This window comes from Muntiacus reevesi, chromosome 7 (assembly GCF_963930625.1).
Source record: "Muntiacus reevesi chromosome 7, mMunRee1.1, whole genome shotgun sequence".
NCBI classification, from domain to species: Eukaryota; Metazoa; Chordata; class Mammalia; order Artiodactyla; family Cervidae; genus Muntiacus; species Muntiacus reevesi.
This window is the reverse complement of record NC_089255.1, coordinates 71,267,591-71,295,446: the sequence shown is the minus strand read 5'-3', so window position 1 is coordinate 71,295,446 and position 27,856 is coordinate 71,267,591. Positions and strand designations below refer to the sequence as shown.

The 27,856-nt window shown below is 38.2% G+C and overlaps 1 protein-coding gene across 1 annotated transcript in view; it reads right to left on the bottom strand.

The window, feature by feature from the left end:
- The window catches only part of SYT16 (synaptotagmin 16), a 113,109-nt gene extending 85,766 nt beyond the window's left edge, over positions 1–27,343 (bottom strand). The window contains 2 exon segments of the mRNA XM_065941389.1: positions 26,832–26,968; positions 26,970–27,343. Of these exon segments, the coding sequence (XP_065797461.1) occupies positions 26,832–26,968; positions 26,970–27,343 (511 nt within the window).
- Positions 27,344–27,856: the final 513 nt, after the last annotated feature.

Below are 27,856 nucleotides of genomic sequence, written 5' to 3'. Positions count from 1 at the left end.
TGGTTGGAAACGCCTCCTGCCTTCACAGAGACAGACAAATAAGTAAACAGGTCAAACAGTGAAAAGTTCCATAGAGGAAAAAAATGATATCGGAGTGGATGGATACAGTTTAAACTTGTGTGAGGATGGAAGCCTCTGATAAAGGCCATTTGAGTATAGGGAACAACCTTAAAGATTGTGCAGAGGGTGCACAACCTTCAAGAGGGTGCAAGCCTGCAGCTATCTGGAGATGGGGCATTCCAGGCAGAGGAAACAGATGATGCCAGAACTGGAGAGCCACACACCGCAAGTGCGGGGCCCTTGTGCTCTAGAGCTTGCATGACACAACTAGAGAGAAGCCCACATGCCTACAACAAAGACCCGATGCAATCAAATAAATTAAAAAAAAAAATCCCTGAGGCAGTAACACCGCTGGTGTTTTAGGAGAAGAGGTAAGGGGGTCAGAGTTGCTGAAGCAGAGCAAACAGAGGGAAAAGAGTGTAATGAGGTCAGAGCAACTGTATGGAGCTAGATTATTAAAGACCTCGTAGCCACTGAAAGTGCTGTGGCTTTTACTCTAAATGTGATGGAAGTTACTGACTGCAAAGAAATGATAGCACACTACCTTGAGTTTTAAAGGAACACTGAGTACTGTGCTGAAAACAGATTACATGAGAGGAAAGGTGGATTCATAGAAATCAGGAAGTAATTTCAACTACACAGGGGCAAGATGATGGGTGTTTAATGCACCATGGTAGCAGTGATGGTAGGAAGAAAGAGCCTGATTCTAAATATATTTTTATGGCAGAGCCAACAGGGTTTGCTGATGGGTTATATGCAGAGTAAAAAGGGGAGAGGTGTGAATGATGACTCCAAGAATTTTGGCTGAGAAACTGGAAAGATGAAGTTGCTATTTAGAGATAGGCAAGACTGTGGGAAGTGTAAGGTTTTAAGTGGAGATCAGAAATTCAGAATTGGACAGATTGGATGTGAGGTACCCAGTAGACTGGGCTTCTCTAGTGGCTCAGCAGTAAAGAATCCACCTGCAAGGCAAGAGACTCAAGAGAGGCGAGTTCAGTCCTTGGATGGGGAAGATCCCTTGGAGAAGGAAACGGCAACCCACTCCAGTATTCTTGCCTGGGAAATCCCATGGACAGAGGATCCTGGTGGGTTACAGCCCATTGGGTCTTAAGAATCAGACCTGACTTTAGCGAATAAGTCACCACTACCCAGTAGACATCCAGGTAGAGTAGAAAGCAAGCACTTAGACACCAGAGTAGACCGTAGACTCATTAACATATGTTGTTGTTCAGTTGCTCAGTCGTGTCATGGACTGCAGCACGCCAGGCCTCCCTGTTCCTCACCATCTCCCGAAGTTTTCCCAAGTTCATATCCATTTTATCAGTGATGCCATCCAGCCGTCTCATCCTCTGACACTCTCTTCTTCTGCCCTCAATCTTTCCCAGATCAGGGACTTTTCCAATGAGTCAGCTGTTCACATCAGATGACCAAAGGACTGGAGTTTCAGCTTCAACATCAGTATTTCCAACCAGTATTCAGGGTTGATTTCCCTTTAGATTGATTGGTTTGATCTCCTTGCTGTCAAAGGGACTCTCAAGAGTCTTCTCCAGATCCACACTTTGAAGGCATCAATTCTTCGGTGCTCTGCCTTCTTTATAGTCCAGCTATCAAAACCATGCATGACCACCGGGAAGACCATAGCCTTGACTATATGGACCTTTGTCGGCAGAGTGATGTCTCTGCCTTTCAACACACTGTCTAGGTTTGTCAAAGCTTTTCTGCCAAGAAGCAAACATCTTCTGATTTCATGGCTGTAGTCACCATCCACAGTGATTTTTAGAGCCCTAGAAGAGGAAATCTGTCACCACTTCCACGTTTTCCCCCTCTATTTGTCATGAAGTAATGGGGCCAGATGCCATGACCTTAGTTTTTTAATATTTAGTTTAGGCTGGCTCTTTCACTCTCCTCCTTTGCCCTCATCAAGAGGATTTTTAGTTCCTCTTCACTTTCTGCCTAGAGTGGCATCATCCACATATCTGAGGTTGTTGATGTTTCTCCCACCTATCTTGATTCCAGCTTGCAACTCATCCAGCCCATCATTTCTCATAATGTGCATTATGGACAGACCATGGGGTCACAAAGAGTTGGACATGACTGAGCAACTTTCACTCCCTTACTCACACGTTAATGAATCCAATTGCTAGCATTCACTGGATCATAGAGAAAGCTAGGGAATTCCAGAAAAACATCTACCTCCATTTCATTGACTACACCAAAGCCTTTGAATATATGGATCATAACAAACTGTGGAAGCTTTTAGAGATTTGGGAATACCAGACCATCTTACCTGTCTCCTGAGAAACCTGTATGCAGGTAAAGAAGCAACAGTTAATATGGAAAAACTGATTGGTTCAAGATTGAGAAAGGAGTATGACAGGGCTGTCTGCTGTCACCCTGTTGGTTTGCCTATTCCTCTGTCCATGGAATTCTCCAAGCAAGAATACTGGAGTGGATTGCCACTGCCTTCTCCAGGGGACCTTCCCAACCCAGGGATTGAATCCAGGTCTCCTGAATTGCAGGCAGATTCTTTATCATCTGAGCCCCCAGGGAAGCCTCCATTAACATATGAATATTATCTAAAACCTTGAGCTGTGATGAGATTAGAAAGAGAGGCAAGTCCAAAAGCTAAACCCTGCATCCTGACATTTGGAGGTCAAGGAGATGTGAAGATCAACAAAGGAAATCAAGAGGAACTGGTCAATCATCAATCAAATAGAAAGAAGCATTTATATTCCCATGCCAATAGTTGGATCTTTTAAAAATTATTGATAAAACAGGCATTTGATAAATATCAGTTTTCCACAAATTTTCTTCTTAAATTCCCTATGTTTCAAAAATTCCTGAATAACAAGGCAGACTGAAAGAGTAAGCCACCATGAATTTTTTGACTTGTCCCCCAGGGTCTTTGATTTTGCCTAAACCTGAACTATGCCAGAACCTGAGTAAAGTTTAACATTCCCACTAATTTAATTGACAAAATATTTATTATGAATCTAGCATATACAAGTCACAGTGCTATAGATAATGGTGACAGGAGACAGGGATGATTAATATGTGATCCTTGTTCTAAGGAGTTGACTGTCTAGCAGGGAAGATAAAACACATACATCAGAAGTAATGATACAGAGTTAACATAGATAAAATTATAATGGTTTCAGAAACATATTTGGGGGCCAAATTCTTAGAGTTTAACAAGGATTCCATTATAATCAGGGCTTCCCAGGTGGCTCAGTGGTAAAGAATCCACTTGTCAGTGCAGGAGACACAGGAGATGTGGGTCTGATCCTGAGGTCAGGAAGATCCCCTGGAGGAGGAAATGACAACCCACTCCAGTATTCTTGCCTGAAGAATTCCAAGGACAGAGGAGCTTGGCAGGCTACATTCCATGGAGTCGCAAAGAGTCAGACACAACAGAGCATGAAGACATGCCATTATAATCAAGGCCATATCTCCAAACGAAAAATGCAATCGAAATATTTCAAAGACTCCACTGATCATCAGCAAAATAAATATTCTTCTGCAGTAACACTGAATGTTAGTACCACCCTGGTACATAGAACATCTTTCCCATCTTAGCTAAACATATTCTGAAAAGGAGACACCTCTTAGGAAAATGACTTGGGGCTGTGCTGCTGGGAACTGAGATATCATGACTTCACTGCTATAGCTTGAGTGCCAAAGAAGAGTTATTGCTCCCTTGATCTTTTGTCTCTGGTGCATACTCAGGAGATGTTGCCAGAACATATCAATTGAATCTACGCTTTAATGGTTTTACCCCTGCCAAGTTGTCTGGGATTGTCCCATTCACAGGTACTCCATGTGGTAATGTCACAGCCATCTCTCCTGTGCACTGGAGCCTCCCACTTCAATCACAGAAGCAGAACCCCTGTGTCTTGCTGTATATCTCAGAGAAAGAATGAACAACTACAAGTAAAGGCCGACACACTAACATTCACAGCTCATTTTCACTTGTCTTTTAAGTCCTCATTAATGCCGGATGGAGAAGGTCAAAGCAAGCCTTGAGGTACTTTTGCCTGTGTCTTCCAACACAGTGTCAAATGTCTTAGGAAACCTGGAGAGTGGCATTGACTAGATTCTTCCAACAGTCTGAAATTTAGTTACTTGTAGAATATTTACAGGCTACTCATTTTCTTGAAGGTAATGAGATATGATGGGGCCAACTAAGATAAGGTGTGTGTTCATTCACTAAGTCTTTTTTTTTTTCCATTCATGAAACTGATGCTGTGCTAAATTCTCATACTCAAAAGATAATGAAAGCACAAACCCCTGCCATCAAGAAACCTACAGACTTGAGTGGGTGCAATTATTTTTTTAAGTTATATACAACATGAAACCTATATTACTGAGAAATGAGAAATGTAACATGCTATTGGAACAGATAAGGAAGCAGCTAACTACCAGAAAAAGACCAGGGGCAAGGGGGTGGGGGTGGGGAGGGGCAGTGTGGGGAATATGCCAAAATAGTAAGAACTGTTATGAACTGAATCCTTGTATCCTCCCAGAATTCCTATGGTGAAATCCTACTTCTTTAATGTGATGGTATTAGGAGACAGGGTTTTGGGGAGGTGATTGGCTCATGGGGGTAGAGTAGTCAGAATGGGATTCTTGCCGTTATGAAAGAGACCCCAGAGAGCTCTCTTACCCTTTTCCACTATGTGAGGACAGGACCAGAAGACCACTGTCTATGAACCATAAAGTGAGCTCACACAGACAGAGAATCTGCTGGTGCTGGAAAACTTGAGTATCTAGAGCTGTGAGAACTGTTAAGTCACTGAGTCTATAGTATTTTTGTATAGCCACCTGAATGAACCAAGAAAGCTTGCTAGAGACAATGGTACTTGAGAGGACTCTTGAAAAATGGGCAGTTTTCACCAGGCAGGAGCTGGGAAAGGAAACCAAATGTTTAGATGTGAATTATCTTTGTATTTCTGGAAGCTGGAAGACAATGGCCCAAATCCTTGAAGGCTATGCATCTTTCAAAGGAAAGAAGTCATCCTGGAAAGCTTTTTGGATGAGAAAGCATGAAATCTGGTGCAGAGTTTGGAATGAACATTCTGAGGAGAACTTAGAAAATGAATAAGAGGTGGAAAGAACATAGAGAAACCAGTTAGGACATTACTGAAATAGATAGACCAGCAGAAGAGGATACAGATAGATAAATTAAATAGATAGATACAGATATAGATATAGATAAGTTAAGGCAGAGGGGACAGAGAGAAGCTGGACTGATCCAAGAGAAATTGTAGAGACAGAATCAACATAATTTGGTACATACTAAACATAGGGGAAGGTTAGGAAAGCCACAAGGGATAAGAAACTGAGTGTGTAAGAAGGAAACCAGTGTTTAAGGGATGGGCAGAGAAAGGTGAACGAAAAAGACGTGGCAAGGGGAAATCCAGGAATAAGTGGTATCCAGAACCCAGGTGAGGAATGCGTTTCAAAGGAGGAATATTCAACACCGTCATTCCCAAATAAGTCAAGTAAAATGAAGGTGGGGAAACTAGTCAAATAATTCAGTGCATGGTCATTAGAGTTGAAGACTAGAGGCCAAACAGTAGCGAAGAAAGAAGCAAGCAGGGGCCAGGGAAATGGAGACTGCAAATGCAGCCTATTTCTCCATTAATCCCTTAAATCAGACTTAGGAGGGTTTAAGTCCACTGTCAGAAGCTGTAATGCCCAGTAATTTGTTGCTAGTAACTGCTGTTGAGCCGGACTTCTTGTAACAGAGGACAGAGGTGCAGGGTGGCATGGGAGTGCTTCAATCTGCTTTGGGATGCTGGCTACATGGGGAAGACACCTTGAGTTTTTGAGTCAGGCACATGTGGTTTGGAATCTCAGCTACTTAACCAGCTAGAGGCATGCAAAGAGTTACTGAACCTCCCTGGAACTCTTGTCTTTTCTTTAAAAACAGAAATAATAATCCACCCACTTACTCATGGACACACCTCACAAAATTATGATGATTAAATAATACAAGTAGATAGGATATTTAGCACAAAGACAAGGTTTCCCTTTGTTGAATACCTATACCTGTTGTATTTATTATTTCTAATATTAACAATCAAGAAGTTCTTCACTTGGAATGATCTACAAAATCAATAAGGACTCTTGGCAAGGTTTTCTGGGCATTTGCAATGAGAAAGCATGTGCCAGTAGTGAGTTTTCCTGTGAAGTCTGCATTTCCTTGACACTCTACCATCTGAAAATCGATTCAGGTCTATAGATCTAGGTTCTAACCAAAATCATTTTACAAACAATTCCTGGATGAATCATTTGTAGAGCAGCCAAGAGACAGGAACAGTTGATTTTCAGAACAGAAATATAATTTTCTCACTTAAAAAAAAAAATCTGTAAAAGTAAACAACTCACATGAAGTCACTTAAGTAGCTTCTATCTTTCATGCAGTTTCTCTGCTTGTATAGCAAATCTAAGATTCTTACCCCCCACCCCTGCCTCCTAGGATCCAAAACTTTGCATGATCTCCTCCCCTTCAGTGTGGGCAGGACTTGCGATGTGCTTGTAACCAACAGAGTATATAACCACCAACTTGCGATGTGCTTGTAACCAACAGAATGTCACAGCCATGATTTCATTACATAATATAAGATGCCTTTTGCCAGTGGCCCCTCCTTGCTCGCTTCATATAGTAAGCAACCATGCTGCCCACGTGGCAAGACTGTGGACATCCTCTAAGAACCACAGATAGCCTCCAGGAGTGCAGGACAGCCTGCAATCAACAGCCAGCATGAAGCTGGCACCCTTAATCCTACTTCTACAAGGAAATCAATTGTGCCCATGACCTGAGAGAGTTTGGAAATGGAATTTTTCCCAGTTCAGTGTCCAGATGAGAACACAACCCAGTTGATCCTTTGTGAGACCCTGCTCAGAGGACCCAGCTAACTCATTTCTGGATTTCTAACCCACAGACACTGAAATAAATACATATCATGTAAGCTACTAAGTTTGTGGTGATTTAACATGAAGTTAAGTGTGCAGTTAAACCAATCTAAAAAGATGAGTTAGCGAGATTTTCTAATATTCAAGGGAGGGCTTCCCTGATGACTCATATGCTAAAGAATCTGCCTACAGCCCAGGTTTGATCCCTAGGTCAGGAAGATCCCCTGGAGAAGAGAATGATAACCCACTCTAGTATTGTTGCCTAGAGAATTCCATGGACAGAGAAGCCTGGTGGGCTATAGTCCACCACAGAGTCAGACATGACTGAGTGACTAATACTAACTAAGCCATGATCAAAATCCAAATTATCAAATAAAAAATTGCTTTTCCCAACTCATAAGAGATGTGCATTCCTAAACACTAAGAAGCAGGTGTTCATGGCACCTCTGATGACAATAAGTCATATGTGATGATACAAGGAGTCCAGATTCAACCCTGAAACAGGCTTCTAATCAGTGTACAGTGTAAGGGTAATGGAGACACCCATGAGAGGCACTGACTCCTCCAATAGAGCTTCATTTTCTTTGCCACTCGATATCTACTCTTTCAACTTTTGGAACCCTGATTTTCTTCTAGGTAGACCACCTTTTCTCCATGCTTAGACCTTGCTTCTGATAAAGCTGTCTCTACACCAGATATAGAAATGACAAATGACTTAGGCCTGGCCAATCAGAGTTCCATTTTTTCCCTGATTTCAAAGATTACTAAGGTTTGCCACATAATTCAAGCCGAGCGGGGAGAATCAAGCCAATGTGTGCTAACCTCAGGATTTTTTTTCAGTTGCCAGAAAGCGGCATTTCTTTCTGCACTGGATTATAACCTAAGAAGATATAAATCTGGAGCTTTGGCAACCATCTCACTACACATGGAGCCACAGAAGGGAACCAACCCAGATGGATGCAGAAAGAAGAGACAGAGGGAGGAAGAGAGACCAAGTTCCAAAGGCAACATCTGAACTCCTGGATATAGCTCTTCATACAACCAGATTTATCCCCACACTTATCAGTCACTTGAGCTCAACCACTCTTCTTTGCTTATAAGAAATTGAGAAATCCTCCATATAGTTTGAGTTTAGTTCAGTTTTGTAAACAGCATCTCTTCTGGTACATAAACTATTTGCTCAATGCCATCTTTATGGCTAAGAAGTCCAACCTTGCAAAGCAAAGTAGCAACAGTAAAGCTCATCTATCACAGACTCAAATGAAGGTAACTGCTTGTCATTATGGGTCTAAATGCAGGAGAGCAATTTTCAAACATTCCACATAAGCAATGGCTGCTTTTTGCAGGATCAAAACAGAATAAAATCTAGACAGCCTCAGAAAAACTTGAAGTTCTTATTTTGATTTTGAAATAAACTTTGATATCATAGCTTAAGAAGGTAATGCTTTAAGTTTTAACTTCATAATGGTTTCTTTTTCCCCAAAGGAGCTGATTTTTGAAATAATATAAAAGTGCTTCCATGTCATGAACAAGAATGTCTCCTGTGATAATCCCATACCTGACATCCTTAAGAAAAAGATCCATGAAACATCAGGAAATCTCAAGAACAACAAAAACTCTGGAGTAATAACTAGACAGTATTACTGATGACCAGCTCCTGAAAAGCTCTGGCATAACTAGACAGTATTACTGATGACCAGCTCCTGAAAAGCTCTGGCAAAGCCACATTTTGTAATCAATCCACCAAACACAATTCTCATTCTACCCCATGGCTTGTCCTTTTACTGTTCCCTCTAGGAGGATCACTCTTTCCTTCAGACCTCAGTGTAACCACTGTCTTCCCAGACAGTTCATTGTGCATAAAATTCAGAAAAGACCACCCTATAATAAAACAGTACTCACTCAATTTTTAACCCCTTATCTTGTTTTATTTTTCTACATGGCATCTCTCACCTGACATATTACATTTATTTGTTCACCTGGTGAATACCAGAATGGGTAAGACAAGATGACCCATCATGTCAGTTACCTATCATCTCTAGAAAGTCCTAGTTCACCTGCAGATTGTAACTCTTGCACATAGACTACTTCAAAAGCTACACAGCTGCTTGGACAAGACTTTAATTACTACACTGGTCAAGGTCCAGTCAGGAAATAGGTATTTCAACAGAGGGAATTTAGTATAGAGAATTGGTTCCACGGGTAGTGGGTATTGGATGAATAGAAGGAGGAACAGAGAAATAGCCAGAGACTGGAACTGCAGGTGGCAGCTACCACCCTCTGGCCGGGGAAGCAAAGGGAAGAGGTCAAGGTTATTATAAACTAGAAGCTCAGAGGTGAGGCCCCACGGATATGTGGCTAAGACATCTGTGGAGGGAAAATGACCTGGTAAGTGCAAGCTGGACACCAGAACCCATGCTGCTGACAGCACTATGAAGGGCAGTGCTAAGATGCCAACAACAGGAACAGTGAGCCAGGAACTGGAGAAAGTAAGCCCTTTCTCCCTACTCCCATCTCCCAATAGTCCTTTTGTCACAAGATAAGAGAATACCCCCAAGCAAAGGCAAACTGTAGTTTGCAGAATTCCAGCCTTAACATTCAAAGCAGGATATGAAAGAATGGATTTGAACTGAGAGAAAATAGTTTAAAAACCAGCACAGATCCTAATGCATATCTCCAATTTACTTTTCATAAAAGAAAAGCCAAACTTCAAATGAAATGGTATAGTGGTTTTTTCCTGACTGTATTGTCACTAGTTCTTTCTTATAAACTGTGTTGATTTTAATCTAGAGTTGTTGTTGTTCAGTTCATAAGTCATGTCCAACTCTTTGGAACCCCATGAACTACAGCACACCAGTTCTGCTGGAGTTTGCTCCCCTGTCCTACACTATCCCCTGGAGTTTGCTCAGATTCATGTCCATTGAGTCAGTGATGCTATCCAGAGTACCAGAGCTGAACTCTGGGTGGTGCAGAAACACATGAATTGTGTTCCTATTCAGGACCCCATCAATGGTGGGGCTAGAATACGGGGGTCTATTCAAGGGACCTCAATCAAAGAAGAAATTACCATGTTTAAAAAGGGGGCTCAAAATAGGACTGTCTCTTTCATATACTCCATCTAAATAAGCTTTAGTATATGTGCTCAGAGATATACTTACATTGCAGAATTATCTGTATGGTAGTGAAAATTTGGAAATAAGTTAGATGTCCACATGAATGGATAAATTAGATCAATAGAAGAACAGATCAATTAAATGGAATGTTAATTAATACAGTAGATTCCTATATAGCTGTTAACATAAACCATATAAACATGTATCTGAACAATTTAGAAGTGTAACATTGAGTGGAAGCAAAGATAAGCTGCAGAATAAAATGTGTTCAATATTATATCATTTGTATAAAACTTTAAAATATGCCAAATTCTGTTGTGTGTAATTTACAGATACTTGCAGCAAAATAATAAAATCACAAAGGGAATCATAATGCCCAAATTTAGATTTGTTTTACTCCTACTAGAGAGAGAAGAGAAACATAGAGTCATCCTCAGGGGACTCCAATGAGTCTTCTCATTGGAGTCCAGAAGTCTTCTGGATGACTTCTTTAAAGTAAATCTGAATTAAATATAGCAAAATGTTAAGACTTGGCAAAGTTACATGGTGGGTGTTTGTTGTATGATGCTATATTTTTCTATGTTTTTGAAGTGTTTCATAAATTTAAAAACTAGGAAATGTGAAGGGCACTAAAAGCTCCATTAACAATGGCCTAGACCACCCCTTAGCATAATTAACAAGAGCTCGAAGAAAAGAGGAACTTATAACCACATTTCAGCAACTCCATTGCAAGGTTCCTTTTCAGAAACTCTCTCTCCACAAAAGTGGACACTGGAAAAGAGTACCAGGGAGGGAGAAAGAGGACTTACCAAACAAAGGAAAAGATAAGAGCGGAAGAAGAGAAGAGGATAAACTCTCCATGGTATTTTAAAAGATAGATACACAACACAGAGAACAACACAGGTAAGAATCCTCCTCAGCAAGAAGAATCAAGGTACATAAATGGAAAACGTCCTTATTAAATTGTGGTTACTATTTGACTCCAGCTTCTTCCCTGTTGGGCTAGATAATTGCAAAAAAGATACACCTGCATCAATTAAAGTGTGTGTCTCAGGGAAAGGAAGCCTCCTGAGCTTTTAATTATCAGGTAATTTCATTATTAAGGAAAATTTTCTGGTTCCCCGGGAATTGTGAAAATGGAATTAAAGCTTATTTGCAGCATAATTTACCTTTAATTCCTCTAATCTATTCCTAATGGTAGTAAGAAGAGGGAAATAGAAAATGGGCTCTCTTACTTTAAACTTGTCCTTAAAAATGTCCTACTGCCTATTATAATATTCAGAAATTAAGGCAAAAATTGAATCTCTATTTGACCATTCATATAAGTTCTATGTACTTCTGTCCTTATAAAATTGTGTTATACATCTGAAATTTCCTTTTGAAATGACACAAAGATGAAAAACAAGTAACATTGACAATAACAACCTCTGAAAACTAGAGGTTTCGTCAAGGTTCTGAAAACCAGAGGTTCTGAAATGTCAAAGTTCTAGAGGTCAGGAACTGGCATGTTCATTAATACCCAGCTTTTCTAAAACATACAAGTCAACATAGCAAGAAAATTAACTTCGTAAAGCTTTTAGAAAACAAATTCTGAAGCTTTTGCAGAATACTCAAATTTTTTCATGGACAGTTCTGGATAACCAGTGACATGGTGGCAAATGCAATCAAATGAAGTATAATGTTGTACTAACAAATGAAGATAAATTTAACTAGGGATGGGTTTGCTTTCAAGAAATCACTTGGGCAATAAAAAAGCAAAGTTCCAGTACTGCAATTAAAGGAAAGCAGGAAGTAGCATTCTATGTTCAGAAAGGCATCCTCTAGGAAAGAAATGAAGGCTGTATAATTTACAAATCAACTGCATTCTCCTGCCTGAAACCATTTAGTCTCAATTGCCACAAGTAATCCTCAGAACATCAACAGAACAAAATACCTTCAATCCATAAAAACTTGAGATCAACGAGTAACTAAGAACACAGTAGGGTTTTCCCTTCCATGTTACATTAGCCTTGTAGAATAATCTGATTGAAAAGTCAAATTATATCACCATGATTTCAAAGCCTGCTGTTCTATTTTTTAAATACATTCCATCTAGCCAAAGAGTATTTCTAAAGTTCTATATGCCAATGTACTTGGAACACATTAATTCCATTAGCAAGCTATTTCAGGAAACAGTGAGCATATTTCTTGGAAACAAATACATGTGGTTAAAAAACAGTCTCAAAAAAAAATTACGAGGTGAAAAACTGTAAACAAAGATGATTTTTAAATGCAATTAGAACTTCTTCCCATCACATATCAAAGGTGTCATAACTGCTTCTAGACTGAGAAGTTGCTGTTTGGGATTTGGGTCTTTTAACCAAAAAGCCTATCTTGAGATGGCACTATAAGGACTCTATCTGTCTCTTAATCATAGGCAACTGCTAAATGAAGTGTATCTATTTTCTCTGTTGCATTACTATTGGCAACCAGGTCCTCAGTAAGTGCCCAGAAATGTTTCCATGGTTACAAAAAGCATTCAGCATCCCTCTTGTTTGGGGCCAATTTAGCTTAAAATCTATTGTGGAGAAAAATATGGCACATTAAAAAGCATGAAATCAAGACACAATGTTATGAAAAGAATTCAAGGTTAAATGGGAAAAGCAGGCTTGACAAGGCTTTTTTAAAAGTGCATATAAATCACTGATTAAAATGCTGCCTTCTCCTACAGTATCTCCAAATACATCTCTCTAGTAGACTGCAAAGAAGCCCATATGCTGAAACTGATGTGATTCTTTGGGATAAAGGAAAAATTGAGCACATGACAATAATTTAAGACTATTAACTGGCAGGTAAAATCCCTCCCCAAAATAGGCTTTTAACATTCATGAAGCTGAGAGTCCAGTCCCTTATCCCAGTTTAAGACAGTCCTGAGGGCATTTAAATAATTTGATGAAAGAGAGGAATAAGAGCTAGAAGGCATTGAAGTTAGAAGTTCATTGGCTAGAAGGCATCTGAAGTAAATTAGTGGACTCCATCTCAGAGAAAGGGAGAAAGATGGAAGTTCTCTAGAGATAACTCAGTAATGCTCCTCCATCTATAAAGTAATGAGTGATTTGGGATAACAGAACTATCTCACTCTAGTTTTCTGCTGCATTCTCAACTCCCACTGCCACCAGAGTCAGGGCATTGAAAACATTTTTGAATCTTCTGTTACACATTAAACAAATGGTATAAACATTTCAATAATCTGAAGGAGAAGTCCACAGCTTATGCTTGTGTAGGTGGGTCCACTCCCCCAGTGCTTTGTACTTGGTAGGCATTCAATAAATATGTGGTTTACTGAGGAAGGCCGTCGTATAAGATGTCTCTTTACAGAGGAATATTTCTCCCTATACTATCTACACAAACATTTTCCCCTTTATCATTTTTTCTATTCCTCTTATTTTCACTGTGAAATGGAGGGACTTGGGTGGAAATTAAAGTCACAATGTTATAAAGGGCTAATTTGAAGATTTTCACTTCCAAGAAGATAGAATAGATATACTTTTCCCTATTCTTCCCTCCAAGTACAACTCAAAACTCTGGGCATTGTATATAAAACAAAGATGAGAAGATTGAAAGGTCCCAAGAAGAAGGCAAACCAGCTAGGGACCATGAGACTCAAGGAACAACACGGTGGTGAGTTTCCTGGGTTCTTCTGCCTCACCTGTCGCAGACTTGAAGCTGAAGACGCTGGCAACCCAGAAACACCAATAAGCAAAGACACAAAACTCAAGAGACGCCTACTCTCTCTGTGCAAAGGGCCAGGAAAGGGACAGAATACCAAAAGAGAAACGTTTTAGACAATAAATATTATACTCTAGTCAAATAGCACAGGAAAACTGTGTCCCCCACGCTCAATCATGCCAGCAAAGGCCAAGTAGGCAGCCTAGACTTCCATCCTCCCTAAGCTTTAATGAGAGTCGTTTTGGCTTGTCTCGGGTCATATTTGGGGAAGGAAAGGGCAACCCGCTCCTGTATTCTTGCCTGGAGAATCCCATGGACAGGGGAGCCTGGCAGACCATGGTCCATGGGGTCTCGTAGAGTCCGACATGACTGAAGCGGCTAAGCACGCACACACACCAACATCCCCACTAGGGGGTGCCAGAGAAGGCTGAGGAGGAATCTGGAACTTTCATCCTTGATAGCCAGTGATAAGCATCTTGTGCCCCCACAGTATCAGTGGGGGGCTCATGGGGAGTCTGTACCCCACCTGGAGTAATGAGGCACCCCTGCCCCTCTCCATCTGGGTGGTGTCAGAGGAAGTCTAGTGGAGACAGGATTCTCACCATCAAGGCTACCTTCAACTCCATGCCAGCTGAGACCACATGGAGAGATGAATCTCTCATCTAACCCAGCATTAGTGTGGAGCACCCCTTCAAGGGTTAAGAAGGCCAAGAGGGGAAATTGGACATCTGCCTCTGCCTAGAAGTAACAAGGTGGTACCCCCAATACCCTGCTACAAGCTTGGCAAAGACTCTCTTTAGTTGAGAGGCCTTTCAGGGGGAATAATGTCAAAATAAGGACAATCATTTCTTTTTATGTATTCACATTGGCTTACACATTGTTTCTTCTTACCAGCTACTATTAAAACTGGCTTTAATTCAGATGACCATTATATCTACTATTGTGGGAAAGAATCCCTTAGAAGAAATGGATTAGACCTCATAGTCAACAAACAGTCCAAAATGCAGTACTCGGATGCAATCTCAAAAATGACAGAATGATCTCTGTTTGTTTCCAAGGCAAACCATTCAGTATCACAGTAATCCAAGTCTATACCCCAACTACTAATGCTGAAGAAGCTGAAGTTGACCGGTACTATGAAGACCTTCAAGACCTTCTAGATATAACACCATAAAAGATGTCTTTTTCAGTATAGCAGACTGGAATGCAAAAGTAGGAAATCATGAGATTCCTGGAGTAATAGGCAAGTTTGACCTTGGAGTACAAAATGAAGCAGGGCAAAGGCTAACAGAGTTTTGCTAAGAGAACATGCTGGTCATAGCAAACACCCTCTTCCAACAACACAAGAGATGACTCTACACAGGGACATCGTGAGATGGTCAATACCAAAATCAGACTGATTATATTATTTGAAGCTGAAGATGGAGAAGCTCTAACAGTCAGCACAAACAAGACAGGGAGCTGACTGTGGCTCAGATCATAAACTCCTTAATTGCCAAATTCAGACTTAAATTGAAGAAAGTAGAGAAAACCACTAGGCCATTCAGATATGACCTAAATCAAATCTCCTATGATTATACAGTGGAAATGATAAATAGATTCAAGGGATTAGATCTGATAGAGTGCCTGAAAAACTATGGATGGAGGTTCTCATAACATTGTACAGGAGGTGGTGATCAAAACCACCCACAATAAAAAGAAATGAAAAAAGGCAAAATGGTTGTCTGAGGAGTCCTTACAAATAGCTGAGAAAAGAACAGAAGCAAAAGGCAAAGGAGAAAAGGAAACATATACCCATCTGAAAGTGGAGTTCCAAAGAATAGCAAGGAGAGATAAGAAAGACTTTCTAACTGAATAATGCAAAGAAATTGAGGAAAACAATAGAATTGAAAAGACTAGAGATCTCTTCAAGAAAATTAGAGATACTAAGGGAACATTTCATGCAAAGATGGGCACAATAAAGACAAAAACAGTATGGACCTAACAGAAGCGGAAGATATTAAGAAGAGGTGGCAAGAATACACAGAAGAACCATACAAAAAAGATCTTAATGACCCAAATAACCACGATGGTGTGATCACTCACCTAGAGTCAGATATCCTGAAGTGCAAAGTCAAATGGGCCTTAGGAAACATCACTAGGAACGAAGCTAGTAGAGGTGATGGAATTCCAGTTGAGCTATTTCAAATCCTAAAAGATGGTGCTGTTGAAGTGCTGCATGCAACATGCCAGCAAATTTGGAAAACCCAGCAGTAGCCACAGGACTGGAAAAGGTCTGTTTTCATTTCAATCCCAAAGAAAGGCAGTGCCAAAGAATGTTCAAACTACCACACAATTGCACTCATTTCACATGCTAGCAAAGTAATGCTCAAAATATCCAAGTGAGACTTCAATAGTACATGAACCGAGAACTTCCAGATGTTCAAGCTGGATTTAGAAATGACAGAGGAACCAGAGATCAAATTGCCAGCATCGTTGGATCATGGAAAAACAAAAGAATTCCATAAAAACATCTACTTCTACTTCATTGACTACTTAAAGCCTTTGACTGCGTGGATCACAACAAACTGTAAAAATTTTTAAAGAGATGGGAATACAAGACCACGTTACCTGTCTCCTGCAAAACCTGTATGCAGGTCAAGAAGCAACAGTTAGAACCATACATGGAACAACAGACTGGTTCAAAAGTGGAAAAGGAGTACATCAAGACTCTATATTGTCACTTTGCTATTTAACTTAAATGCAGAGTACATCATGCAAAATGCCAGGCTGGATGAAGCACAAACTGGAATCAAGATTCCAGGAGAAATATCATTAATTGCAGATGACACCACCCTTAGAGCAGAAACCTAAGAGGGACTAAACAGCCTCTTGATGAAGGTGAAACAGGAGAGTGAAAAAGCTGGCTTAAAATTCAACATTCAACTAACTAAGATCATGGTATCTGGTCCCGTCACTTCATGGCAAATAGATGAGGAAACAATGGAAACAAGGACAGGCTTTTTTTCTTGGTCTCGAAAATCACTGCAGATAGTGATTATAGCCATTAAATTAAAATTATTTGCCCCTTGGAAGAAAAGCTATGATAAACCTAGACAGCGTATTAAAAAGCAGAGACATTACTTTGCCAACAAAAGTCTGTCTAGTCAAAGCTATGGTTTTTTCCAGTAGTCATGTATGGATGTGAGAGTTGGACCATAGAGAAAGCTGATCGCCAAACAACTGATGCTTTGAACTGTGGTGTTGGAGAAGACTCTTGAGAATCCCTTGGAATGCAAGGAGATCAAACCAGTCCATCCTAAGGAAATCAGTCCTGAATATTCATCGGAGGGACTGATGCTGAAGCTGAAACTCCAATACTTTTGCCACCTGATGTGAAGAGCTGACTCACTAGAAAAGACCCTGATGCTGGGAAAGATTGAAGGCAGGAGGTTAAGGGGACAACAGAGGACAAGATGGTTGAATGGCATCACTGACTCAATGGACATGAGTTTGAGCCAGCTCTGGGAGATGGTGAAGGGCAGCGAACCCTGGCATACTGCAGTCCATGGGGTCACAAAGAGTTGGACATGACTGAACGACTGAACAGCAACATGATAGCTCTCTAACATATATCCTTTCCTCCAACATAGTCTGCAAATGATGCCACAGTTATCCTTCTAAAATGGAGTTCTGTTGTTATCACGCTTGATTAAGAGCTCTTTGAGAGTCCCAGCTACTTACAAGATAAAAGCTAAATCCTTAACACACACAAAAAAAGGTTTTCCCAATTGCAGCCTATGCTTCTAGTCTTATGATCCATCCTTGAAAATGTCACACTTGTCCACGCATCTGTGTTTATGTCATTCCTTCAAATAGAATGCTTTTCTCTCTTCACTCTTTGTTAAATTATAACTCATTCCTAGAGTTTGCAGTCCTATATCATTGGCTCTGTGGAACCTCCTCTGATCACTACTGGCAAAACCATCTCAAAAGTTACCACGTTGTTAATTGTTCTAATTTTCCACAATTTTTTTAAATGGGACCTCTTACATGTAACTATTCTTAAGACATTTGAAAATTCCTTAAAGGAAGATCAATATTTTATTTGTACATGTATCTCCCAGCCCAAACATGTTACCCAAATTAAGGAGAATGTCCAGCTTAATTTTAGAGTAGGGTGTTAAGTGTTCTAGCTTCCACTTAGGATGTAAAACAATTGGAAATAATGTTATCACTCTTTAAATAAAAATGAAATCTACATAATATGTAAAAGTACACATTTTAAAACTCATTAGAGAGCTGAGGTCATAAGGTAACCAGCTAATCCAAAAGTTACAAAAAGAAAACTTCTTCCAGTGGGAGAAAGAGCACAAGCATTTGCTTGCCAGGGGTAAACGCTGGCTTCATACTTCCTGCAAGCAAAACTAAGATAGTATTTTCAAAGAATTTCTAAAGATCAAGTGTGTACTGGCACAAGAGTAGAGAACCCATGGGAGCCACAAACCCCAGGGAAATTGAAACCCACTGAGAGGCTGGGCTCTGCAGAAGTCACCTGGTCCTCACAAGAATGAGCAGAGCCGGGCAGGCAGGGCAGGGGTGGAGAAAGCTTCTCTCATGGTATGCTTCTGGAGGAGGGGGAAGAGCAGCTGCTATAGGAAAAATCAGAAGTCTCACCAGGCTTCCTCTCTCATCTTTTGACTATAGAATAAAAGCCACAAGCCACTTGGGAAAGGGCAGCAAATCCCATCACCCTCAGACCATAGGTAGAGACACATGAAGGTGATGAACAGAAAAGAATAAAAGTTACCACCTCTGGGGAAGAGGTAGAAAGAAGTCCTGGGGCCAGACATGTGAAAATCCCCTAACCCTGAGGGAGGGACAGGATAACTGAGAAGGCCCTAACCCAAGACACAGGAACATATCACCTGCCTAAGACAGAGGCTGCTCCAGAACAGTAGGAAACAGAAACTTCAACATAACCACACCATACAAGCAAGCACCAAGTATTGAATAATATCAGGCTCCTTCTGGGAAAGGGCCAACATCCGGCAAAGAGAGACCCTCTCTGAGGTGCAGGCAACAAGAAGAGACTGGAGGCTAAAGATGGAGCAGATAATGACCAACTCTGTAGCAAACATATCTGTGCCCTAAATACAATTATAATAATAGAGGGTTTTGAAAGTCATGCTTCCCTTGTCGCTCAGCTGGTAAAGAATCTGCATGCAATGCAGAAGACCTGGGTTTGATCCCTGGGTTGGCCAGATCCCCTGGAGAAGGAAAAGGCTACCCATTCCAGTATTCTGGCCTAGAGAATTCCATGGACTGTATAGTCCATGGGGTCACTAAGAGTTGGACACGACTGAGTGACTTTCACTTTCACTGCATTTTGAAAGCTATACTACAAGATTAACAATAAAAACAACAAAATCCAAGCCCAGCTCAAATTCTGACTAAATTCTCTCAACACCTTCACACTAAAGGTCCAGCATTAGAAAAGGCTAATCTACTTCTAGGCAAAAACACCATTTACTTCCCCTACATATGATGTTCAATTCTCAGTCAAAAATACAAGACAAGCAATAAAGCAGAAGGGAAAAATACACTGTCAAGACACAAAGCAATCAAGAAAATGAAACTCAGATACAACTCAAGGGTTAGAGATATCACAAAGAATTTAAAGTACTATGATTAACATGCTGAAAACATATTAATAGTTGAAAAAGGGAGAAATATGCATGAATTGTTGAGGAATTTCATCAGAGAGATTGAAATAATTTTTAATCAAATCAAAATGTTAGAAATGAAAAACAAGGCAACAGAGATTAAAACATATTTTTGATTGGCTCATCACCAGACTTCATACAGCCAAAGAAAATAGTAGTCAAATTGAAGATTATGTCATTAAATACTACTACCCAAACTGAAATACAAAGGAAAAAAAGAATGAAGGAAAGAAAAAGAACATTCAAAAGCTATGGGATGGTATCAACCAGGCTAATAACTGTATAACTGGAATATCAAGAAGAACAAGACAGAATGGATTAGAAAAAATGTTTGAGGAGGTGATGGTCAAGAATTTTCCAAAACTAATGAAACTCACTAAACCACAGACACAAGGACAGAGAACACCAGTAAAAATAAATGCCAGAAAAACATACACATATACAGTATTAATAGAAACGCATACACACACGCCCAGATATATGCTTCTGAAAACCAAAGATAAAGTCTCTAAGGCACCCAGTTGCGGGGGGGTGGGTGGGAAGACACATTATATGCAGAGAAACAAAAGTAAGAATTACAGCATATTTCTCATATGAAAGCTATGCAAACTACAAGACAGTGAAATGGCAACATTAAAATGGTGAAAGAAAAATAACTGTCAACTCAGAATTCTTTACCTATCTAAAACGTATTTCAAAACTAAATATTTTTCAGACAAACAACAACTAAGATAATTTATTAGCTACATATATGCACAAGAAAAGTTAAAGAGTTCTTCAAACAACATAAATGAGGTAAATATAGAATTCTTATTTTAATTATTCTAGGAGATAGCCATCTAAAACAAAACTGTATCAGCATATTGAATATTACTGAATATGTAAAAGTAAAATATGTAGTAGCAAAAAGTGAAGGATGAGAAGAAAGAATTTGGAGCTTACTGTTGTAATATCACCTAACTATAACTGAAGTAGTACAGTATTATTTCAAGATAGGCTGCAATTAACTAAAACTATATGCTGTAAAATCTTATGATGATCATTAAACTTTAAGAGATAAAAATAATGAGCCCATAGTGGAGATAAAATGGAATGACAAAAATATTAAATCCAAAAGAATGCAGAAGAAAACAAGATGGAAGAACAAAGAATAGATGAAACAAATAGGAAAAAATCTAACAAAATGACAGATCTTAGTTCATTATCGATAATTACAATAAATGCAAATAGTCTAAACACACTAAATAAAAGTAAAAGATTGTCAAATTGGATAAAAAAAAAAAAGCAGGATCCAATTATATGCCACATACAAGAATCCCACTATAAAGATAAGGCTAGGTTTAAAGTTAAAGAATAAAAAAAAAAACGTGTCATGCCAACACTAATCAAAAGAAAGCTGGAGTAGCCACATTAATATCAAAGTAGACTTTAGGTCAAGAAATACTGCCAGGGATACAAAAAGGTGTATTATATAACGACCAATAGGTCAGTTCACCAAGGAGACATATATTTCTAAAGTGTGTATGTATTTAACAATAGAGCTTCAAACTACATGAAGCAAAAATTGAAAAACAGAAAAGAGAAAAATAGCCAATTCCACAAGTAGAGTTGAAGGCTTTAATACTACTGTCTCAGTAACCAACAGAAGAAAATAAGTAGACAAAATCAGTATAAAAATAAGTATATAGAAAATCTGAAATAGCATCAAACAATTTGAAGTCATTTATAGAACACTGTACCCCCACAACAGCAGAATACATAGTCTTTTCAAGTACACATGAAACATTCAACAAGTTAGAACAGGTCAAGATGACAAAACAGAAACTTTAATATTTTAAAACTAAAAATGCTCAGGCCACAACTGAATTAAATCAGAGACTGGTAACAGAAAGTTATCTAGAATATTCCCAACATTTGTAAACTAAACAATACACTTTTAAGTAAACAATGCATCAAGACAGAAATCAAAGGTAAATTAAGAAATATTTTAATACAATGAAAATAAACATATATAATATTTTTAGATGTAGACAAAGTAGTGCCTAGAAAAATACATTAATTAAATGATTATATTAGAAAAAAAGACAAATAATACTCAAAGCAACCAGAAGGGAGAAAATAATAAATAATAGAAACAAATCAATACAACTAAGAACAGAAAAACAATAGGGAAAAATTAATGAAACCCAAAACTAGTTCTTTGAAAAATATACAGACATATAGATAGTCCTATACTCAGACAGACCATCGCAAAAAAAATGAAAATAAAAATTACCAATATCAGGAAGCAATGGAGAACTATCATAAATACTACAAACACTAAAAAGATAAAAAGAAAAAACTATGCCCATAAATTTAACCTAAATGAAATGAAAAAAAAAAAATTCTTGAGAAGCCAAATTGCCAAAAGTCACTCAAGAAAAGACAGACATTTTGAATAATTCTATATAATCTAAAGAAATGGAATTTGTATTTCAAAATTGTCTAACAACAAAAATCCCAAATTCAGCTGATCTCTATTGAAAATTCTAGCAAACATTTAAGAAAAAAATACTGATTTAACACAAATTTGACCAGACTATGAAAAAGGAAAAACATTTCACAACTCATTTTATGAGGCCAGAATTACCCAGATATCGTGAGAAAACTATATATTAATATCCCTTATGTAAATTGATGAAAAAAATTCCTCAACAAAATATTAGCAAGTAAAATCCAGCAGTACATGAAAAGAATAGTATATCATGACAGAGAAGATTTTATCCAGGTATGCAAGAAGGGTTCAATATTCAAAAATTAAACACTCATATGATCAATTCAATAGATGCAAAACTGCATTTGACAGAATTAAATATCCATTTTGATTAAAAATTCTTAACAAATTGGAATAGAAACAAATTTCTTCAACATAATAAAGAGCATCTACAGAAAGTTACACCTAACTAACACTAAAAAACAGTGAAAGACAAAACTTATCCACCAAGCCCAAGATCGAGACAAAGATACTCACTTCCACCATTAATTAGTCAAGAAAAAGAACTAATAGACATGGATATTGAAAAGGAATAAATGAAACTGTCATTTCTCTGATATTATCTACAAGGAAAAGTCAAAAATAGCTATTTAAAAAAGCTATTAGAACTCATCATTGAGTTCAAGGAGGTTGCAAAATTCAAGATTATATGCAAAAATCAGTGACATTTTTATATATTAGCATGTAGCAATTGAAAAATTAAATTTATAGATATACTATTTCTAATTATATCTAAGAAAAGGGAAATATTTATGGATAAATCTAACAAAATATATATAAAATCTGTATTCTGGAAACTACAAAACAGATGGAAAAAATTAAGAACTAAATAAATGACGTGGTATACCATGCTAGTAGATTTTAAAATACAGTATTATTATCATATTATTCTCTCCAAACTGACCTATGGATTCACCACAATTCTAATGAAAATCTCAACAAAGTTTTTTGTAATAATCAATAAGCCTAATTTAAAACTATATGGAAACAAACCAGATTAGTCAAAGCAATTTTTGAAATACAAGTCGAATACTCACCTGATTTCAAGACCATAATACTATAGCAATCAAGACAGTGTGTTATTAGATAAAGAATACACATACAGATTAAGGGGGAAAATGGAGTCCAGAAATAGACCCACACATATATAGATAATAGATTTCTGACAATGTTATCAAAACAAGCAATGGAGAAAGAATAGTCATTTTAACAAATGGTGTAGGAATTATCAGATACCCATATGGGGAGAGGGCTTCATTCATACCTTACATCATGTAAAAAATTAACTCAAAATAGGGCATAGCTCTAAATGCAAAGTTTGAGCAAACTCGGGGAGATAGTGAAGGACAAGGAAGCCCGGTATGCTGCAGTTTATGAGGTTGTGAGTTGGACGTGACTGAGCAACTGAACAACAACATGAAAGCAAAATTCGTAACTTTAAAATTTCTAGAATAAAACACAGTAGAAAGATTTAGATATGACACCAAAAGCACAATTCATAAGAGAAATACTTGATAAGGTGGATTTCATTTAATTAAGAATCTGTTCTTTGAGGGATATTGTGAAGAGAGTAAAAACTCAAGCCACCAAACTAGGAGAAAATATTTTTAAAGCACATACCTAAAAGGCAACTCATATTCAGAATATCAACATAACTTTCAAATCTCAAGAATAAGAAAACAAACAATTCAATGAAAGTAGGCAAAAAATTTTACGACACTACAAAGATGTTTTACAGAATACAACTACATGAAAATATGCTCAGTGTCATTACTTCTCAGGGAAATACAAATGAAAGCCAAATGGGATGTTAAAACCTATGAAAGATCTATGATTTTACCTTATTTGCACAATAACAAGTTTGTCTGCTACTGTATTATAGACTTTGGTTAAGATGCAAGACTTCTGGGTCAGAGACAAAGGACAATTTATTACTCACAGTATCTCCATATATCAAAGGGGCAACACCAGAGGAAGGCCCAGAGAGATTCCATGCAGTGTTGGTTTATGTCACAGCCAGGGAACACCAAGTTTGGAAAACCTCTATCATTTGCAAGCACATTTGCCTAAGATTTGCCCTGAAGAGAAACATTACTTTACTAGACTGGATAGCAAACAAATATCCTCTGTGCTCTGGAGGGAGACACTAATTTCCAAGGCTGTCATACAAACACCCTTGAAATCCAAAACAAAGGCTGTTTGTGGCTCTGCCCTGCTCATAGCACATGCAAGACACCAATGGAAAATTATCTCCCAACATGAGTTATCACTACACATCGATGAGAATGGCTAATAATAATAATATCACAATGGTAAGGATATGAGTGACTAGAAATCTCATACAGAACTTTTGAGAATGCAAAATTATACCCTGGAAAACAACAGAATTTTTTTTCATAAAGTTAAACATATACTTTCCATATGAGCCAAAAATATCACTCATAGGCATTCGCCTAGTTGAAAACAAAAAGCCTGTTCTACAAATATTTATAGCACTTTTATTCCTATTGCTAAAAGCTGGAAACAATACAAATATCCCTCAAGAGATGAATGGATCAACAAACGGGGGCCATCACGCAATGGAATATTATTCAGCAATAAAAAAGCAAACTAGTGGAACACAGGACAACATGAATAGATCTCCAGTGCACTACAGTAAGTACATTATGGGAAGAATCAGACTCGAAAGGCTACAAACTGCATGATTCCTTTTATATGACATCCTGGAAAAGGTAAACAATAGAAAGACAAGATATATCAGCAATTTCCAGGAACTGGAAGTAGGGAAAAGGATTGACTCCAAATGGGGGAATTTTTTGAGGTGATGGAACTGTCTTATACTTGAGTGGTGGTGATGATACCATATGTTTGTCAAAACTCACAGAACTGTACACTAAGAAGAAATTTTACTATATGTAAATTGTAACTTTTAAAAGATTAGGGGCAAGGAAAGTTACATGTATAAACTCTAGCTTTAGACTACCTAAGCTCTGTGTGTGTGTTAATTGCTCAGTAATGCCCGACTCTTTGCAACCCTATGGACTATAGTCCATCAGGCTCCTCTGTCCATGAATTCTCCAGGCAAGAATACTGGAGTGGGTTGCCATTTCCTTCTCTGACCCAGGGATCGAACCCAGGTCTCCTGCATTACAAGAAGATTCTTCCCTTTCTGAGCCACCAGGGAAGCCACCTAAGCTCTACCTCTTCCTAAATGTCAATCTTGGGTATATGCTTGAATTCTAAGCAACAATTTTCTCAACTGTAAAGTGAGATTAATAATAGTATTTAGAGCTGTTAGCTTTCCTTGTTGTTCCATTGGTAATTATTATTTGATGTCCTATTATACATTCAACATTGTGTTTGATATTGAGGATACGGAAGTGAATCTGTTACATGGCTCCAGGCTTCCATAAGGCTACAAACATTTCCTGAATGAACAAATTAACCACAATTGTTTAACTGCCATTAGATCATTACAAAAATTAACAGAAGCCAGTGTTAAACACTTATTGAGCCAAGTTCATGTTAATTATTTTAAATATAGTTCAACTTAAGCAAAAATTTTCTAAAATAGGAATAGAAATTTCAAGTCAAGTCTAAGAAATCCTATTAGTAGGCCAGACATTTCTAGGATTATCTCTATAGATAATTTTAAAAGACTTGAAATTGCATCTATTTATAGTTTATCAGATTCAGAAAGCATATTAGTCTAAATTGTTTTCACCAATTTATTCTAGCATATAATATTACTTTAACTTAGTAAGAGGATCAAAAAAGCATTGTAAAAAGAATATGAAATTATATTTCTTCATTTACCAAGACTTCATGTATCTGGATAAAACATTTCTCTAAAAAATAAAGCTATTTAAAGGAATCACTGAAAATGGATGAAGAAACTAAGAATGTATTCCATAAAAATCTATTTCTGCCAACAAGAAGAAAATTAATGATTTCACCTTTATATAACATAAGAGATCCAACCATCTGCATGAGCTTGTGTACAAACCCACACCCTATAAACACACCCAATACCTTTCTCTGTCTATCATGTACCTCTCTGTCTGTCAATAAAATGAAATGTCCTTACTTCAGGCTTAGTATAACAGAAGTGTGAGAAATTTATGCCAGAACATACTACAGCTACTTTTATAGAGTTAATTATGTTTTCATCATATTCATTATGCATTTATTGAAGGCCTATTATATGCTCAGTTCTGACAGGATGATGCTCTATAGGCAGTTTGTTTTAAATGTGTCCTTTCCATTCAAGGCTAGAAGAAAAGCGAGCTATTCTTATTCCAAAGATTTCCTATCTACTGTCATCTCACATCACGTCTCAGTACAACACTGTGAGAAGTGTTCTTGGAGTGTTATCAACTAAAAATTCTGCAACGAGTATGGCTTTTTGCACAGGATTTCACACTGAATAATATAGTAACATCTAGAGATTCCTAACCTAGTTTAAAAAAAAGAGAGAGAGAGAACATTTTTAAAGATATTTTAAACAGCATGACATATGCACAAGGGGCTTCTCAAACAGAACCCACAGACTCGTTTTCACCATTTCACTTGCTTAGAACTATTATTTTGGAATATGGAGCCCACCAATATGGATCTCCCAAAGTTTCATACGTTGAAAATATTCCTAAGGATTATATCGCTCATTAAGAAGCCAGTGTGTGAAAAGATACAAGAGAAAAATAAAATTCAAATGATAACTCAAACAAATAAAAATAAAATGAGTACAAACTTCCCTTGGACAAACCCAGAGAAAATGATTACTGGCTAGCTTACCTTGCTTTTTTCCATTAACATTTTCTAAAATATCAGAGAGGTGGCTGTCAAAGCCATGTTGAAGGCTACCCCTTTGCTTTTCAAGGTGATGTTCTTCCTCAACAATAGAAGAAAGCACATGTGGTGGCTTCTGGTTGACTGGGCCACAGGGTCATTATGGAACAAGAGTCCTTTGCATGTTGGCTAAGTCTGGGGTTTGAACTTTGGCCAGAGTCCTGCAAATCACTATTACAACAGGAGAAAGGATCCCCTTCGAGAAACAAGGAATCTGTGTTCTCTTGGCATCGATCAGTGCCTTTTTCTTCACCTTCAGAGCAAGTTTCCAGAATCTGAATATCATTTAAGTCCTGGTCTAGCATATTACTCAATTTAGAGTCTTGTTTGCTGAAGTTAACCAGTGGAGCAGATAATGTATCTCCTGCTTGCTGGAGAGCTTCATAAACCCTAGATATCCAGGAAGAGAGAGGCTGGAAGAAGTTCTGAGCATCCTGAGATGCCATGGCCAACAGCATGGCCAGCTATCTGATGTCTACAAGTCCACTTGCTCCATTCCTTCAATACTCTGGTCTTAATGTGAACTACAGAACATGCATGATGAGAAATTAAACTGGATGTCTCTTAATGGCTGTGAATATTTCAGTCTCAAAACTTCTCAGCTGAAACAGAGGAAAGAAATACTTACACCTGTTAAAGTTACAACCTCAGGCCACCACCAGATTCCTACAGTCTATGTCAAACAGCATTTGGGGACTAAAAGGGGTCATCATTGGAATCCTTAAGGCAGCTAAATAAAACTGACTATGAAAGTCTGAATGTAGATTATTTCAATGCCTGTTCACTTCTGCAGACATGTGCAAAACTTCCATTAGCAGTAATGGGCTCTATTCATGTGGACTGAAAGAAGTCTGTCCTCAAAGGCCATGCTTAACAGCGTGAAAAAGATAAATGAATTATCATTAAGAGGCAGTTGGATGTGACATCTCAAAATAGAAGAAAGGTTAGATGCTTCATCTGCAGATCCCAGA